General features: G+C 41.8%; 1 protein-coding gene across 5 annotated transcripts in view; it reads left to right on the top strand.

Annotated features, from left to right (window-relative positions):
- The window catches only part of MARCH8 (membrane associated ring-CH-type finger 8), an 88,013-nt gene extending 69,290 nt beyond the window's left edge, over positions 1–18,723 (top strand). For 4 of the 5 annotated variants that reach the window (NM_001286368.3, NM_001397785.1, NM_001397783.1 and 1 more), the window contains exons 4-7: positions 4,261–4,340; positions 7,393–7,573; positions 11,449–11,596; positions 13,968–18,723. In NM_001286368.3, the coding sequence (NP_001273297.1) occupies positions 4,261–4,340; positions 7,393–7,573; positions 11,449–11,596; positions 13,968–14,272 (714 nt within the window). In that variant the 3' untranslated portion in view covers positions 14,273–18,723. 5 annotated transcript variants of the gene reach the window in all.
- Positions 18,724–18,953: the final 230 nt, after the last annotated feature.

The following is an 18,953-nucleotide window of genomic DNA, read 5'->3' as shown; positions in this document are numbered from 1 at the left end:
GCACACCGCACACCTTGTACCATTGGTCTGTTTGACAGCACGTGCAACTACCTTCTTAAGCTTTATTTATTTATTTATTTATTTATTAAGTTCAGCAAAAGTGAGTATTTTTGAAAGGGGTTCATCACTGTGTAAAATTAAGGGAAACCAATAATCAGAATTCCACGTTGAAATGTGGATTGTGTTGTGTTTAGCTGCTTGCTCTGTTGTTACTTTTGTACTTCTTTGAAGCTCCTTGTGCTGCAGTTGGTCCCAAGTAAAAGGCTTAAAGCTGTGCTGCTGTCTCCAACTCTTTGTCTGCCTTAATGTCAGTTGTATGGCAAAGGAGAGGTGTGCTCTATAATAATATGTGTATAGTGCAGAGTACGTTAGTCGCCAGGTCCTTAGCTGAGACTTCTAGATGTTTTTGTAACCTGGGTATTAGGGCCACAGTGTTGGTCCTACTTATGTGACACCTAGAAATGGTAAGGCTTGTGATTCTGTGATTCTGTGTTGAGGAAAAACTGTCTTCGTTTCCTTTGGACTTCCCATCAGTGGAGGAAATGTAATAAGGCTGTTAAAATGTCTCAGGCCCGGTTCTTTAAGATGATGTGTACTTACTTGTACTGAAGTACAGCTGAGGCTAAGACAACAGAAGATACACCCAGAAGCGCCATCTCAGATGAGCAGGTTATTTTGGAATCAGCTCAAGCCAATGACATGTTCACTATGGCTCACTTCAAAGATGATATCATTTTCTGAGGCAGGGTGGGTGCTTTTGTTTTCAGCTGTGCTGCAGGTAGTCACCAGTAGGTCATTGGAAGAGACCAAGTTCTTTTACCAGGGGATCACAGCTTGCAGAGTAGGGCAAGAATGAAAACAATCAGCTATGCCAGCATAAACGCACGTTCGTGTATGTATCTTGATGGCAGCACTGTAGAAAGTTGCGGGCTTCCAGGGATTGCTGCCTTCAGAATTATTGTAATTATCCAAGAACCAGAGGGGAGGGCCACACTGTGACCTCACTGAATTGCATCAGATGGGAATGTCAGTGGAAACAATTAACTAACTATTGACCTTTAGTTCCGAGCTATTTTAGGCCACCAGTCTGGCTCTACAGAGTAATTCACTAGCTTGTAGCTCCTAGGACTTCTTGTTGGAGGTGATGGTCACCCAGAGTGAAGGGCATGAATATCCGCAGAGATTCAATGAGTGATTCTGAGGTTAGAAGGGTTGAAGTCAAGCTTAGGATGTCTGTCAGTTAACGAACATAGCAGAAACCCCCTATGATAAGGACTGTGCTTTAAAACCTATGACTGCTGTCAACATCGTAAGAAGCTATTTTACCCAAAGGTTCTACTACTTGTGAGGCTGCTACTGGAGCAGTAAGGATGGTGGTAAAGGCTTTGACTGCTCATTTTCCCTGTCTCTTTGGAGCTGAGCCTTGCATGGGAGAACAGTCAGGATTCCAAGTGAGCTGGATCTACCTCTCTGCTACATTTAACCATCACATCACCTCTTTGTCATGTTCTGGCCCTAGGCTGCCAGTGTTTCTTCCTTTCTTCTTTTCATGTTTGTTTTTTTTGTTTGTTTGTTTGTTTGTTTTTGTTTGGTTGGTTGGTTGGTTTTTTTTTTTTTTGCTTGTTGGGTTCTGGGCAGCAGCTTGCATTTTACTTCATTCTTCTCTTGTTGATGAGCTGTGTCTCACCATTACAAGCTCGTTGCTGTAACCAGCTAATGTCCTCTGGCAAATGCAGCTAGGGAAATGACTGACATTAAACAAGCTCAGGAAAATAAGTGCTTTGTTCTGTCTCACTTCAGTATCCTATCTGATCTGCAGTGCAGCTGTGTAAATAGTTTTGCAAGCGAAAGCATGGGAGGAACAGAGAGTGGGAGGTATGAGAAGAGGTGCGTTGAACCGTGGCTGTTAGTGGTAGCTTCAGCTGAGGATGGGGCATAGCTTCCTCCAGCATTTTGTTCTTCCACTTTGTGGTGCCTTTCCACGTGTGTTAACCAGTGTTCGTTTTTTGGTTGCATTTCCATTTAGTCTAAAGATGGCGTAAAAGACCTCTTATATACAAGAAACAGGAAGGTGAGAGGAAAAGGAAAGTTGCTTCAGATTTTTTTTAAATTATTTTTTTTACATCTATGCAAGCTGTCATGAGCAGTGCTGGCATCTAGACACAGTGATTTTGAAATACAAATGCAATTTCACTGTTTCTTCCTTGTCCCAGCTTTTTGATGTTCCAAGCAGTGAGACTTTGACATGCTGTCTTGGTGCCAGGCAGTTGTATCAAGAAACCAGTAATGTGGGTTCAGAAGGAAATTTTGGTTCATTGAATCTAGTCATCTGCTATTAGACTGTCACATTGTATGCACGTCTGTCTTTTTTGGAATGCTTCGTTTCTAAAATGAAGCAGTAAAGAAAGTGGATTCTTTATAAGCAGAATACCTTCTGTGATTTGCTCATAACAGTAAACCACAGACAGATATATTAATTGATTTGTGACTGCAATTCCAGCAATATATCGCTCTGTTTCCATGGCAGAATATAACGTGGTTTTTTACTGGTTCAATATTTTGTTTTTAGCAGATTGCTAAATATGTCTTTTTAAATAATTCATTACTTAAGTCATATTAATTTTCATTTGCATAATTATAGCAGCAGATTATAGTGTCAGCTCTTTCACTAACCTGTCTTTCTTTTTAAAAAAGTAATTACTGCGCTCTTTCTAAGAGATGGGTTTTAGTCAGAGATGTGCCTGCTTTTAGGATAGGTTAAACAGCAAGGAGAAAAATTCTAAATAATAGCTGAATTCACATCGCTGTATGATCAGCCCTATATCATTAGCATGCACAAGTGGCGTAAAATGTAAGGATGATGCTTTCCAGGATGAAGCCCAAACCGATCTTTACATGTTTAATTTGTTTTGTCAGTCATGACGTTGTTCGGTTTGCTTTTTGGAGCAAGGTTATTCTGTTTTTTATTCTATATACAAACCTAGCTGTCTGGGATAGGAAACAAGCCACAGTGCCTTGCTGCAGGTTGAGAGGTGTGTGTTTGAGCCTCACCCTTGGCCCCTGCCAGCCCAGCTGTAAGTGGATACCTGGCTTTTTCATACTCACGCACCTGAGACATCCTGGTGCAATACTGGGCACATTGCTCTCTTCACTGCTGTTGGAGCACCGTTGTGGTTTGCAAGCTTTGCTTGACTGATCAGAAGAACCATAAACCTTTGTTTGAATTGGGAAATGGGAGCAATGCTGTGCAGGAGCAAGTGAGCTGCATGGCATATCCAACAGCTGTGGAGTGTGGGAGAAATGGGTTTAGAGATTCTCTGCCCATTAAGGGGTTGTCAACATGTGTCTCCTCACCAAAACCTTTGGGAAGTGTTCCGAAGTTTCAGTTTGACACTCACAACATACAGCAGCAAAAAGGCCAGTAATAGTAGGCCAGCAAGATGGTTATTACCATATTGATGTTAGAGGCTTGTTTCTTAAGTGCTGCATAAGCCAAGAGCTTAGCTTTTTTGATTTCAGCTGAATCCTGAACTCTACACCTATGCAATTTCATATTGTGATCTTGTTGGTCCCATGAATGTGGCTGCTGTCACAGCTTTCCTGCAAGGAGGTGGAAGGCCCTGTCGAGGTAGGAGCAGGGTGAAAGGCCTCGTGAAGTACAAAGAGTACTTCAGGGAAGAGTCTGGTTAGGCAGATGGTGCTCGTGTGTATATGCTAGTACTGAAACTAACTCCCCTATAAATAGTCTCTGAGTTGCTGAATTACTGATGGTAGTGTCTTGTGGAAAAAAAAAAAAAAAGAAAAAGAAAACAAGCCCCTAATCTCTTGTCATCGTTTTAAGCGGAAGGATTAGCTATTAGGTGGTAGCTAAATTACAACTAGTCTGCATACACACCTCCATCTAATTATGCTAATTACTGTAGCATTGCTCATTTCCTACGCTATTGTTCTGTGCAATGTCTGACAGCTGGCAGGTTCCGCTCCAGAGATGGCTGCATCTGACCTTGGGGAAAAACGTTTCGGTTCTGATCTCTGTTTTTCCAAGGATGAGGCTGTGACAACCTTCCTTCTTAGCGCTTGACAGTGACACCTCACTTTCTTGCAACCAGCCCTTGAATATCTGATGTAGAGTGATATCTGACTCCATATGCTGCGTTCCACCCTGAAGGTGACAGCTGTGCCTACGAAACTCTTCCAACTCCTGACTTGCTTTTTTTCTGTTTGTTTGTTTTTCTCCCTTTTATTTTTATGTCACTGCAGGCTGGAAGTCCAACCTCTATCACAGCTCCTAATAGCTTCTCTCGGACTTCTGTTACACCATCCAACCAGGACATCTGCAGGTAAATTGTCCTGTTTGCATAGCTACAGTGAGGCTCGTGCAAGGTTTGTTTAAGAAAAACCAAAGCTGAAAAAGCATGTGTATGGGGAAGTAAGCAACGTGGGGTTCTGGTCTGAAGCGTCCCATTTGTTTGACTCGACTGCTGTCTAACACTGCTTCATTGAATCCCACTGACTGGCCCGCTATGTTTGCCATTCCCACACTAGCTGTAATTCTCATTTCTTCACTTTTAATTATATGTGTTCTCTTATGTAATTGTTTTTTTTACTTTCTGTGCTTTTTATTCCACTGTTCTGCATGCAGTTCCAGTGCAGTGTTTTCTGAATGTTGTCATCACAGTCCAGTGCAGTCTGCTGTTGTCTTGAAAAATCCTCACTGCCAGAGCTCTCTGACACAAGGGGTCACTGTGACAGTAATCTGTCAGGACACGTTACATGCAGCAAAGAGAAACTCCCGTGGGCAGGATCGGGGCCAGGCGCTCAGGTCTAAGAATGTAAAGCCCACCCGCACTCTGAAATTCTCCAAGTCCCTCAATGACGTGGACCAGAAGGCCCAGAGCACCAGTGAGTGCTTTGACTACGTGGAGCGAACATGCTCGGAAGGCAAATTGACCCCGACTCAAGAGCAGTGTTTGAGGATTAACAAATTTCAACTTAAAGAGAGGAAGTCGCTGAATCTCAGGCCTCTTGCTTTTAGCAATTCTAAACACTCCTACATCCCTTCCCTTTCCAACTATTCGAGTGCATCAGGAGGAGCAGAGAACCGCAGCGCTGTACATATCCCGTTGCTGGAGGACAGAGTGGACCATGACACCTCAAGAAGCAAAAAACTGTTGCGTTACCTTTTTTCCTTCTCCCACACCTCCAGCACCAGCAGCCTGCATAAGTTCCACGAACTGGAGAGCTATTCCAGTCACTTTCAAGCTGAGAAATCCTCCAGCATGCTGGTGGAAAGCACGGACTTCTGCTCTGAGGACATGGGAGACGATGACGTCTTTGAGGACAGCACCTCAATGAAACTGAGAACAAAAGAGCAGCGGGCACCGCTCTGTTCGGTTGAGAAGGACAGTGACCTTGACTGCCCTTCCCCCCTCTCAGAAAAATTCCCCCCTCTCTCCCCGGTGTCTGCATCGGGGGATACCTGCAGGTTGGTGCATCGGAGAACCGCCTACCTTCGAGCCCTCCTGTGTGCAGTGGTGACCGTTCTGCTTTCCCTGCCTTTGTGCTGTTTGTCTTTTTTTTCCACCCTGTCACCTCGCTTTAATATGTGCAATGTGAAGCATGCAACCTTCTCTCTGCTTTCCTGCACCCCTCTGACGCACTTAACAAGTCTACTAAGCAAAAGCCTATCTTTGGAAGTCAAATAAATTATTTTGCAATTTGTTTCAGATTTGGGGTTCTGAGATGGTATTTTTCTTTCATCCTTGCCCAAACTGGGGATATCATGAGAGAATCGGTTACACATATTAAAAACCAAGCTGAAAATTTCTTAGCTTTTAATGAGCAATGTGTTTTCCACGCAGCCACTGCTGAGTTGTGTCAGAGGAGGGTGGGTAATGAGGAGGAAGAGAATGCTTGAACATTGGTTCTGAGATATGGTCAGTATAGCCTAAGATTGTTTTTCAATCTTTACCTCCCTGTTTCTAGGTGGTTAAGATGAAAAAAAGAACTAAGCATTGGGTATTAGTAATGATTAATGAGTAGTGTGAGATCCAAAAAGGATGGGATCTCCTTTTTCCAGCTACAGAGAATTAGCTATATGCGTAGGTGAAAGGAACATGCAGCTCAGGACTGTCTTTGTGGCAAACTGTCTGCAAGCCTACCCTGTCCCAGCTCCAAAATAAGTCTGGGGAGAAGGAGGTGCCAAGTACAGGAGTAACTGTCACATCCTTCTACCGAGCATTTTCCTAGCTTAATCTTTCTCCTCTTTGACACCACTTTCCGAAGCTGGTTTTGTTACTACCTGCCAGCAGTTTTTTATTCCCTCAGGACCCTGTTACCAGCAAAATCTAGTTCCTTACTGGCTTGTCATCAACAAGATGCTCTTTTAATCCACCCACTCTTTCAGTCCCACTTGCCAGCTATCAGCAAGGTCACAAGAGGCAAGATGCTACACATCAGTGAGAGATTTCAGTAATAGACAGGGATGGCAGTGTGCCAGGATGTGCTTCACATATGCTTAGTAACTTATATTCATTCCCTGAGCTCCTTACCATCCCCCTTTCAGTTCCTGACCTCTTCCACATGGTTAGAAGGACTTAGTGATGTTTGATGCAGCCCAAGTGCTGTGTGTAAATTGAAGCTGGAAATCAAATGCCAGCACCTGGTAGTAGCACTGTATCAGGTGTCCTTGCTGTCTGCAGTTAGATGGTGAGGGAAACTGGGAATTTTGCAGAGCTGGTGCTTCCTTAGCAACTCTTGCAAAATAGGAACTGGAAGAGCAAAGCCATTAGTCCTTTTGGAGTAGGTGTATTTGGGGAAAATGGATGCTATATCTTTGCAGTGTGGTTCTGTCCCTTAGCATTTGGCACTAGAAATAATCATTTCCCTTGTGCAAAATTCAGACCAAATTAACTCTCCACGATACTGGGTTGGGCTGTTCCACAGTTCCTTTGGGAATTTTGTTTCATCTGTGTTAGATCGTAATTCATGAGCAACTGTACCTCTCTGTGCATATTTTGTCTTGGGAAGTGCTGTCTGATCTGTTTAAATGCTGTTTTCAGTTAAGTGCTATTGTTCTAGTAGATGAAGGATTGCCATTTCTCACTTTTTTTTTTTCTTTTGGGCACTGAATTTCTGTCAGGCTCTTTGTGTCCGCCTCATCTGTTAGAAGGCAGCTGTCTGGTTAGCAGTGTCTGTGCTCAATGTGTGTGTGTATGTGCTTGCGTAGCAAGGGAGTTCTTTTGTTTTAGCTCCTTTATGGAATACATTCCTTTGATATGTATGTCTTAGGATCCTCAACAGACAGCCGTGTGTGATCACAGATATTACATGCCACTTCCACATGCTTTCTGCTTCCTTTTCTTCTAATAAGCAGCTTTGCTTCTGATTCAGGATATGTCACTGTGAAGGAGATGATGAGAGCCCTTTGATTACCCCCTGTCACTGCACGGGAAGTCTTCATTTTGTGCACCAAGCCTGCCTGCAGCAGTGGATCAAGAGCTCAGATACACGATGCTGTGAACTCTGCAAGTATGAGTTCATCATGGAGACAAAGCTGAAGCCTTTGCGAAAGGTAGGCTTTGTTAAACATACGTCAGTGCTGAAAAGAAGATGTCACTGCTCACAATCCCACAGAACCAATTTGGTGCCTCCTTAGTAATTCTGGTCAGTTTTGTATGGGTGCTGGAGGATTTCAGTTGTCTGACACTCAGCCTCAAAAGTTCAACACCGGTGGAGTCCAGCTCTGAGAGGTGGTGTTTTCCTGCTCTAACCATTGTCGTGATAATTCTGCTTCAAGAATTCATCAACTGCCCAAGCGAGCAATGAGTCTCAGTCCTTCCTTCCTTTACACTGCCCTATATCTAACAGGAGAAAAAGTATAGATTTAGTACAGCCCAGCAGTGTTCTCCTTAAATGTACTCATGTACACTCACACTCATGCATATGTGCATGCAGCAGCCTGATTTTTTCACAGTTGGATTTAGGAGCTGATGCACAAAAGCATTTGCTTTCCAGTTATCCATGCTGTTTCTCTGGAAATACTGAGTTTTACATTACTGCTGTCTGCTTTGGTTTACTGTACTGAGATCCACATGGCTTTTAAATTCACTTGAAAATATGAAGATCTCACTTTAAAATTCCTTTAAATCGTACATTCTGAACGTAAGTTGATTGAAATTTTAGCTTTTTTTTTTTTTTTTTTTTTTTAAGGAGCATACCTATTTTAGTGTAAGTAGAAGGATGTTCACTGATAAAACTTTTCACTTTTACCTTTTCTTAGATTATGCATGACCCGGTTTTAGTGCTCTGGGTTGCTATAACCTGTTCTTGTTTTATAAACAAATTACCTTTCCCAAGTCTTGTGATGTAGAACTCAGATATCTAAATGCTTTGTGTATTCTAAGACCAGTTTTGTACTCCCACATCCGCCAGGCTTTCAAATTCGGTTGGTCCTTACCATCAGGATTCTGGGGTGAAGGTCACTGGTGTTCTTACCACAGACAAATTTTGCTATGGAAGATGTAAATAGCAGTAACCTCAGTCTAGAACTAGAATAACTGAGAACCATTCAAATATGATTATCCTAAATGACAAGGGATGGGAAGTCCAGACTGCAGCCATCTGAAAGCTGCTATGAGAACTTGTCTGACTTCTAAAAGTGAGTCCTAACAGAAAATAGAGCAGATTTCAAACACTTTGCTGGTTTTGATTTATTTTTTTTCTTAATGGAGATCCACAGTCCGCAAAGTATATAGCAGGGGATGTTGTGTTGACAGCACAACCTCTGCTGAGGACTGCAGTGAAGCATTGCCATCTAAGAGCTGTAGCTTTCTCTTTGGTAGCCTCTTAGCACAGAACATAGTAGCTCAGAGCTGCAGTTATGCTGCCACAGGCCCTGTTATCGCACAGACATCTGCGCAGCCCATCTGTAGGATGTGAAAGAAATTAGAGTAGCCCAAATAAAGAGTTGCCATAGGTGATGGTTAGCTGCTGATTTTTCCATGCTTACCCTGCCTGAAGTGCGCGGGAAGTATTTCCTGCGTATTGGTACGCGGTGAGAAAAAGCTGTTGGGCACCTTCAGGAATGAGTCATATGGCATCATTAGTTATATCTGAACAGGTCATCCATGGGAGAGAGGCCAGATGCCAGGAGGTGGGGGCTGAGCCATAACTAGAAGGATAAGAAGGAATTTACCTTTCGAATATGTCTGAAGGGTCCTTTAGAGGTTCAGCTGCAGCCAGAAGACAAGCTGTGTCTTCAGCTCATCCTTTATTGTATCCTGTCAGTCAGAACAAGACAGTCTGGAACTGGTGATTATGAACAGGATGGGACAAATAATAGGGCTTATGCTTGTCTGCGGGGCAGAAATGGAATTTAGCATCCTAAACATTTTAAGGCTGTATTGCATCACTGCATATTGGCCTGTGATATGTTCAAACGCTGTTACAAGGGGAAGAGAGTGAGGAACAAACCGCATCACAGTGCAAGTGAAAGTGAGGGGAGACAAAAGAGGGAGGCTCCGTTTCATAATTCAAATGAAAACAAACAAAAAAAAGAAATAAAACCTGAAAATTCTGTGGATTTAATAGAAGTTCCGGCTTTTTAAATTGTGAAATGTTGCTTGCTGTGTCATTAGAATAATGCATCAAGGACCTCTGGATTCTAGTTTCCTCTCTGGGCTAGGACAGAATAAAATTAGCAGGATAGCTTCTCTGCTGTGCACTCCTGTCTTTGGAAAGATGAAGTGGTATGGGATGGTTTGGCAGCTGCGATGCCAGCGTATAATAAGAGAAGTAAGAGTCCAGCAATAGATCTCTAGCTGCAAAACAGAAAAGAGGAATACAGTCAAAATGCAAGTCCTTGTGGCCCTGTAAGAGCACTCACGCATGCTTACGTTTTGACAGGATAAATGAATTAAATTGTATTTTCTGTAGAAAATGAACACCATTATTTAGATGCAAAATCAATTTCCTATTTAAAACATATTATCCTAAGCAAAAGTTTTGTCCAGTCTTTTGGTAACAGTAATTGAAAGTGTGTAGTTTTATAGCATGATGTGAGTCTGGTATATCACTGGTGGAAATCATTTGTTCTTCTGCCATGATGAGATTTAGATGTCCACTGAAACAGAAATGCGGCTGTGACTTACCAAAGAGATTGCTTGTTGGCAAGATAGAGAATATCACAAAATCTGTTTTGTGGTTCAATCATTCTTGTATTCGCAGCAGTGGTAACAATGATTCAACCTGATGAGTGATCTCATTCAGGTCATCCTCATTATCTTTCACACTTTTCCTCCTTTTCAAAGTCAACTTTTTCTGCAAGTTATTCTAGGAGACATCAAACGCACCTCTCTAGAATACATGGGTATGTATGAGAAGCTTATGTGCCCCTGTATGTATTTTGTGGAAATACAAGGAAAGCTTGTCTTAACACTGTTCCAAACAAATATAACGAGGGATGTGTAACACACCTAGAAAAGTTTTCTTTGTACAGATAAATTGCTTTGGAAACAATTAAAAAAAAAAAGAAAATGAAAAGAAAAAAGAAAAAGAAAATTAAAAACCCGACAATTTCCTGGTGCCATTGATAGAAAAGTAAAGAAAAGCTGATTCTGAAAAATTCCCTGTATGCTTGAAGCACCTGTAGTAACTATCTACTTTCTTTATGTCCTTTCTAAATGACAGTGACCTGAAGTCACGGTTTCTTCTGGGGCTGTATAAACATTACTGATAGGTGCAGATCTGGGGGTTTAATTTCCTGCATCCTTTCAATTGTAAAAGCTGTCATCCCACTTCTGTTGTATACTCTTAGGGCACATGTTCAAGTGTACTTGAAACACTGAAAATAAAATCTGTGTTGCTGCTCTAAGTAGTGCTAAATATACGTGAAGATTGAATGAAGCCTCCAGAGGTGGGAGGTGAGAACTAAACAGCCTTGAGCTGAGTGCTAAACAGCTCTGACTGCACGCTGGGGGACTCTTAACTGTTCATAGTGAGATGCCGTACACATACTGGACGATTGGATCGTGTACCACTCCTACTGCAGTGTGTGACTGAACGGTTGCCGGAGCAATGGCTACCTTTTGCCCTTCATTATGTTCATTTCTGACTGTGGGTGCTTGCTGTTCATTGCTTTGTGAATACACTAAAGAGCAGACTTGCTTGCACGGTGCTAGGATCCCTGTGGGGTAACTCGGTGCTGCAGCTCTGGATGGAGCTGAGCGCTGATGCCCCTCGTGCACCAGGAGTGATTGCACCCATTGTGGCAGAGCAAGCTGCCAGCTGCACTTACTGTGGTCAGAGCAAGAATAGTGTGACTTTCAAAACTTAGGAGGACACTGGTCTCTTGCCTGCTTTTGGTTCTGATCAGTGTTTTCTCTTTTTACTCTCCAGTAACTGCGATAAACAGTTAATCTCTTGTTCTGCTTCTGGGTTTTTTGCCAGTGGGAGAAGCTGCAGATGACAGCCAGCGAGAGGAGGAAGATCATGTGCTCTGTAACATTCCATATCATTGCCATCACCTGCGTTGTGTGGTCTCTGTATGTCCTCATAGACAGGACTGCTGAAGAGATTAAACAGGGACAGACTACTGGTACGTTACTTGGTTATCTTCCTACTTACTCATTTGAAATCATTCTTTATCCTGAATGCAGAGAGGATGCAAAGCCTGAGAAGCAGGTAATGCTTTTACTTAAGTCAGTCAGCTTTAGGTGGAGATTGAGTTGGTTTAAAAGAACAGTTCTAAAGTGATTTAGTTAAATTGGTGTAAATTTGTCTGTGGGTGCTTTTAAGTGTATTACATGTCAATTTTGCACTTGTGAAATGCACAGATACAAGAGGAAACCACTGTAGCCAAACACAAAATTGCACTGGCTTTGCTAATTTAGTTCTAAGCTGGAACACTTACTGAGATGACAAGTACGTAAGCATTTGTTTGCTGCTATGGCTACCTCTAGCTGAGTAAAACGAGAACAATTTTAAAAAAGAGAAGAAGGAAGAGGAACCAAAATCCAAACCTCGGAGCTAAACTAACAGGATTATTCTTTCTGTTCAGCCATCTTTGAGATGCGTTAGACGACTTTTCTGCGGGAGACATGTTTGACTGCAGAAATCAGAGAGGTTGTGTGTGAAGCAGAGAAATTCAGGTTGATTCTTAGAATTCCAATTCATGCAGCTGAGATGAGGTGCGCTGCAATTGATGCAGTGGTTGCCACCCCACTAGACCGATGTCTTAACTGCCAGGGTAGCAGGTTTCCTTCAGTGTGCCAGCTGTGAGCTTACCCAATTGAAATGGGTTGACTTTGGAGCGCTGGGCTGTGAATTTGCAGCTCTTGCAGAACTGTTTTCTCAGGCAGCTGAGCTCCCCCTGAAGGTGGGGATTGGAGGGACAGTCTGTGCACCAAGGCTGGGAGTCACAACTCTTTTAAGGCAAACTGTCCTTGCTCACAGAGCAGAGCATTGAATGCCAACCTCATGTGCGATTGGGAAATGTTTGGCTTGGATTTGAAGAGCTGAGCGTCTATAAACCTGCAAATCCACAGAGGTCTTACAGTCTCTGTAGAGCAGAGTCACCCTTCAGACAGTTTTGCTGTCATTTGTTCAGTTTTGCTGTGGTGTGACTGTTCATAGTTTCAGTCAGGAAGCTGCTTTGAATGAAAGTTTGTAGTTTCTGTTCCATCCAACACCATCTTTTCCATGTATGGTGGAAATTGTTCTTTCAGTATTAGTTTTCCATATGATAAAGAAAAGCACATGCTCTCGAAGGTTTATCGTATCCTCATTATTGTATTCAATACATTTGATGAACATGACTAGGAATAGTATGACTACATAGTACTTGTTACTCTGCTTTCTTTGCTCCCTTCATTTGAATTCTAAATCTGAGGGATGCTCTGAGGAGCTGGGGTGCGTGTGTGGAGTGTGCATGTGTCTGTGTCTTCACGTCTGCATAGCAAAGCGTAGGCTATCGCTGCCTCCAGATGGCATCAGATAGCTCCCCTGTGAATCAGAGGTTCAGGTATTCATCACTAGTGGGATTTCATCAGTAGTCATATTGCAGTGCTTTTTGGGTTTGGAGACTAAAATATTTTCATTCCTCCTACACTGCTGTGCATTTCCAAAAGAACAGTGGCCTGTATCTTGTAAAAACCTTGAAGACTCAGCTATGATTTTGTTACACTGCTAATTCTCTGAGAAACCTGAAAATGAGTAATTCAGGATGATTTCTTATCCATCTTGGGATACTTATCTTTCAAGAGGAGAGAGACTGGATGGATACAGGATGTTTATAAGCAGATGATATATAAAATTAGTCATCTCTCATTTAAAAGTAGGTTATAGGGATGTAACGAGATTCAATGGCTAGGAGTTCAAACCAGGCATATTCAGGAAAAGTACTGGTGATCATTTTTAATATGTCAAGTAAGCTTGCCAGAATGCTTCAGCATCTCCAACACCTGCCATTTTGCATCAGAAGAGATGCTGTAGTTCAACTACAAACTACTGGGTCTTATGCAGGTAATCAGACTGTCAGGTTTGTGTCAAGGGTTTCTCAAGCTGTATGGTGATGGTGGTTCCCTGCAAAGACTATGGCTGTGTGTACTGTGTGATCATAGAGTGGAACAGACTCCTTAGGTCTCTGAATATCTTACTATCAAGAGGAAAGTGTGCCAGAGAATCCCATTCATAATCTGGTCCAATTTTCTTTTAAAAACAGGTGTAAAAGGACCTAAAGTTTATTACTGGCTCTTGCCTTGATTGTGCTGCACGACAGCTCAGTCATAAGGGATCAGTTGTTTTGTGGGTTTTTTTTCTCTTTGATGAGTGATATAAAAAAGGAAGAACAAGAAAAACAGTGAAATAAGAACTCTGTAATTGTCTCCTTAAGGGGTGTTTTTGAGGGACTCAGTATTAACCTCATCTTTTCTCTATTCTTTTTTTTTTTTTTTTTCCCTTTCTTCCAGGGATTCTAGAATGGCCATTTTGGACTAAGCTGGTGGTTGTGGCTATTGGTTTCACTGGAGGACTTCTGTTCATGTATGTACAATGCAAAGTGTACGTACAGCTGTGGAAGAGACTTAAAGCTTATAACCGAGTAATATATGTACAGAACTGTCCAGAAACTAGTAAAAAGAACATTTTTGAAAAACCTGCACTAATGGAGCCAAACTTCGAAAGTAAAGAGATGCTTGGGGTTCACCATTCAGATACAAACTCTTCACATTACACAGAGCCAGAAGACTGTGCTGCAGAAATCCTTCACGTCTGATTGCTGGCTGGGAGGGGTGATTCTGTATGTCCTTGAAGATTTAAAATATCATTGTTTACTGCAAGCTGCTCTACCTTTTTAAAATCGGCTAACAGCTGAGGGCTGGCGGATGACTTTTTTTACATTTGTGTTTTGTTGGAATTTTTTTAAATCCCTTCAGCTTATCTGTCAATGTTATGGTTGCATACCTCTCAACGTTTTGTCTCATGTACTGGCTGATCAAAGAGCCACAGGTAGCTGGGTAGAATGAACCTTGGTTGTGGTATCGTGCAAGCCACTGGTGGACTGTCATCAGCTGCATATGGAGTCTGTTACTTTAGAAGATGACTCTAAATGATCGTGGAAGACATGTAGAGTGTGGTACGGTTGGGTTTTTTTGTTTGTTTGTTTCTTTCTTTTCTGTTTTTTTTTTTTTTTTCCTAAGCATAATGAAGGAGGTTGTCCCAGATACTGCAGGAAACGAGAGAGCTACAGTCTAATCTATTGCTAACACTGCCACTAACATTTTGTCTTAGGCAGCAGGTGTAACATTATGCTTTACATATTGTGATGAGACTCACAAAGCATATAGCACTTTTAAAAATCTTTATTTTATAATGTGTTTGTCCAATGAGAGTGAAACTTGAAAGAATGTGTCATTTGCAGAACATTTCTTCTTTCTTTGCCCCATCCATTCTACTAGAACATAAGCCTCTTGCCTTATTTAAAAAATAAAAATAAAAAAAATTCCAACGTGATTTCCAACACATGCTCACATTATCCTACTAAACTAAACATAACACTAAAAATCTGCCTCTTTGGGTTTCCTTTGAGGAACAATTCTTTTCGAAGGATATTGCACTTGTGACATGTGGATGTGTACAGTGTTCACTTTCAATGAATAAGGGTTCCAATGTTCTGTTTTAGGGATTGGTTTTGCTTTTTTGTTTCGTTTTGAACAGATCAGACCATCAGCAAATCTCCACATATATACCTAATGTAACTGTCATTCCAGACCATTGGTAAAGGGTTTGTTGGTACACTGGTGAAAATGTGAGCTGCTGTGGAAGAAAGGTATTTAGTCAATACAGCTGAAATTGGTTTTCTTTCTTTAGTACTGTGTCATGTGTGAATTACCCAAGAATTTGACATTGTGAGAGGAGGTGCTAAGATCAAAATTTTAGGATGTAAGTATTGCATTAAGTGGGTGAATTAAAAAAATACTTGCCTGTTTTAGTCCTGATGTGATGCATTATATGGTCAGAGAATAGCTTTGTCTGTTGCTTTGAATTTGGGACTGGCTATTTGAGCTGTCAGCCTTAATGAAAAGAGGGACAATTTTAAAATCTATTTGCAGAGCTTTAGACAGACTTGCCCAAAGCCTGGGATGTCTGCTGTCAATTCATTTGACCAGTTTGCTTCACTGTCCAGCTTTGAGCCCTCGTTCAACCAAAGTCTCACATCAGTGTGACTGGGGCAGACACAAAGCCCCACTGAAACTCAGTACGTGAGGCTTCTGTGTATGAATGCTAACTTTCTCTACCTGAGCCCGATCTAAATCGCTGTAAAGCCAATGATAATTTTTTCAGTGATGTTAATAGGAATCTCTCAGACTTCTCTGCTACATAAAAGCCTCTACTTACTTGTTGAGATACTTGCTGAGAATTAAATCCCTAGGTCCAGTTCAGGTTTTACTTTATCCTTTTCAAGAACAACTTCACTGGGCATGACCTTTTCATAATAAAAGTGGTTGCTTTAACGTATCCCAAAAAATAAGAGATGGTTGATTTTTCCTTTTTTTTTTTTTTTTCCTGATAATATACTATTTATTTATTTCTATGTTAATCTTTTTAAAAAATGCCTGAGATGGAACTAAGGTAAGAGAACGCACACGATGAGCTGTTGGGAGTAGAGTGTGTGCATGCATGCCTCTGTATGGTCTCATGCTTGAAGCTTCCTAGGTGTGTTCTTCATGAGCAACACAGTACCTTGTTCTTGGGGTGTTTTAAAATACACAGACCTCTAGGCAGTCCTAGCAAAGCTGCACTGGCATGGGTTTGCATGCTGTGCTAGTTGTCAGGATATACAATGCTTATGTGATGTAGGCAGGCAAGCCCTGAACACCTTACTGGACAGCAGTCTTCATGACCGTATGCAAGTAGAGCCTGTAGTTTATGCCTGCCATATTTTAAAGTGCAATTACTAAGACCCTTTTCTGAACTCTGCTATGAATGATCCTTTTCTGAGAACCCGGATGACATTCAGTCTTGTTCTGTTTTCTTTTTTTGATCTATTGAAAAGATTTACTGGATAATCTCAGGTGGGTTAATATCAGGTCTTACATAGCTTCATAATTTTCTTCTGAAATGCCCAGTGCACAAGGCTTTCGTGTCTGCAAGATGCACAGTATCAGCTGTATGCATTCTCATCCAGTCTGTGGCCAGTAGGGGAAATGAAAGCGGACAAGTCCTGGTGCGAAACCTGTTTGTGCTCCAGTTTGCATCTGAGAGGCACTGGTGTCTGACTGGTGTTCTGACAGTGCCACTATGACATATTGTAACACGCTTGCCCTGTTTTAATCACTGTCATAAATGATTCTTGATGAAATATTGTGAAATCTCATTTGGCATTTTGGAAACTCTGTGCAGCATATACCAGTTAGTGTTCAGTGTATTCGGGACACTGAATGTTTTTGCTGTGGCTCTGTGTATCCTAGGAAGAAAAAATATCTCCGTTAAAATCGTCTGGGGAAAAATAATTGCAAATAAAACTGTTTTAGCCAGTGTTACTACTAACCATCCCCTTTCTCCAGTAGCTCTTACCTGAAAGAAAATAATGCGTATTTAAATTCTCTTTACTGGTGAGGATTGCTCAAACCAGGAAGGGCTGCAGAAGAGATGCATCTGCCAGGACTTGTCATTTAAGCTGGTCATACTTGAGCTGATTCTCGCTTAATGTTAACAGGGAGCTTCTGGAGCTGCAGTTCTCTGCTTCTACATGGTGCTATCAAATGGTATAAGAAGGCCGAATGGTGCTTTTTCCTTCCTGTTTCTTTAAGGAGATTCTGTTGAGTTGTGTTCAGCTTCCAGCTGCAAGGCACTTGTGCTAGCTTGGGTGAGCACTGTCCTGCCCACCCGGATGTTGGTAATGGAAAACACCACTCCCATCACATCAGGCATTCCAGAACTTCCTTTTGGCAGCTTTTGAAATGACTGAAACAAAGTCTGACTTGTTTTGGTCCTTGTTGCTTGGCCAACATTAGTTCAGGTTACCTGGGAATTCTCTGGGACAAGAATTAAAATAGGAGGGAATATAGACTTAGTTCCAGCTACCGCTGCTCTTTACATAGATTGCCAGAGCCTTTGCTCTAGAGATTTGACCAAACTCCCATGCTACGGACTGACATCCTGTCCAGAAAAGCACTGACTATGCCAAGGAAATCTCCTTTCAGTGCATCTGCCAGGTCATGACTATGCGTTATGTTAGAAGCGCAGGTATGTGCTGCAGAAGATTGCTTCACTCTAAGAGATCATGAGATGTTAAATTCCTATGAATTCTCAGGGCTTTCTTTGACCATAATCTGATATTCTGACTAAAGAGGTGGCCAGACCTGGAGAAAGAGTAATCTGGTTGAATGTCATTGAGGTTGGCTTTGCTTCAGCAGGAGGGATTCAACAAAGGTGACACTGGTACAGAGGTAACTCGCTGTCTGTCCCTCCTGCCGCTTCCCTGCACTGATCAGAGCACCTGGTCTGCGTGTGCTGGTACTGCATCAGGAGCAGGTTCCTCTGCCCTGCGTGTGGCTGGCTAAGTATGTTACAAAGTGAGACTCGGATCCAAATTTCCCCTAGGCTGGGGCATATTAACAGAGGTTTCTGGTGTAGTCTGCTTCAGAGGTCGTGGTCAGTGCTGAAAAGGAGGTCTGTGAGTCTGGGTTGGGTCCCTCATAAATATGGGGTGAAACAGGGCAAAAACAAAAGCATGGCTATTGCTGGCTGGGTTTTCACTGCATTATATTGGATATGCAAAGAAAACTTCTAAACAGGACTTTTTATTTTGTGATTATTTTTTAGTTTGGAGATATTGCGGTGTCTGTATATTCCAATGAAGTACTGAAAGCACTTGTCTTTGTATAGAAGATAACTGTTTAAAAAAAAATTGCAGCTGATCTTGTATTTAGGTAAAACATTTGTAGATTGGTAATTATATAACGGTAAACAACTTTACACTGGCACGTGTTGTATAGTTTATACAAGACACTTCACAGTTCTGCAGGATTTTTTAGTTAGTAAATTTCTAGTAACTTAAATGTATAGTTTTGTATCCTTTCCTGTATGTTCTTTTTCTCAGTATTACCACTTGCAGAATTATTTTTAGTTTCCTAAACTGTAATTGGTTATTTGTGTGTGATACCACAGGGTTATTGACTGCAGCAATAAAGTGTTTCTATAAAAAAATGGAACAAAACAAAAGCAGCATAGTATCCATTTTGTTTCCAAAAGTGTTAGTGGCCCAGTCTGGAGAGAAGCCGAGCTCCCGGTAGTGAGATGATCACATGAAGCGAGTTACTTCTACTGCAGCAAACGTGGGACTGCATGGCTCTTCAGTGTAGCATGCCAACACACAGGAGGATCCATGGCAATTTGATGTCATGGGTCATAAAAGGGGTAGTTAAGCATGAAGAATAAGTGAGTGACTATCA

This window comes from Gallus gallus, chromosome 6 (assembly GCF_016699485.2).
Source record: "Gallus gallus isolate bGalGal1 chromosome 6, bGalGal1.mat.broiler.GRCg7b, whole genome shotgun sequence".
Lineage (NCBI taxonomy): Eukaryota > Metazoa > Chordata > Aves > Galliformes > Phasianidae > Gallus > Gallus gallus.
The sequence above is the reverse complement of the archived record's forward strand: the minus strand, read 5'-3'. Positions and strand labels throughout refer to the sequence as shown.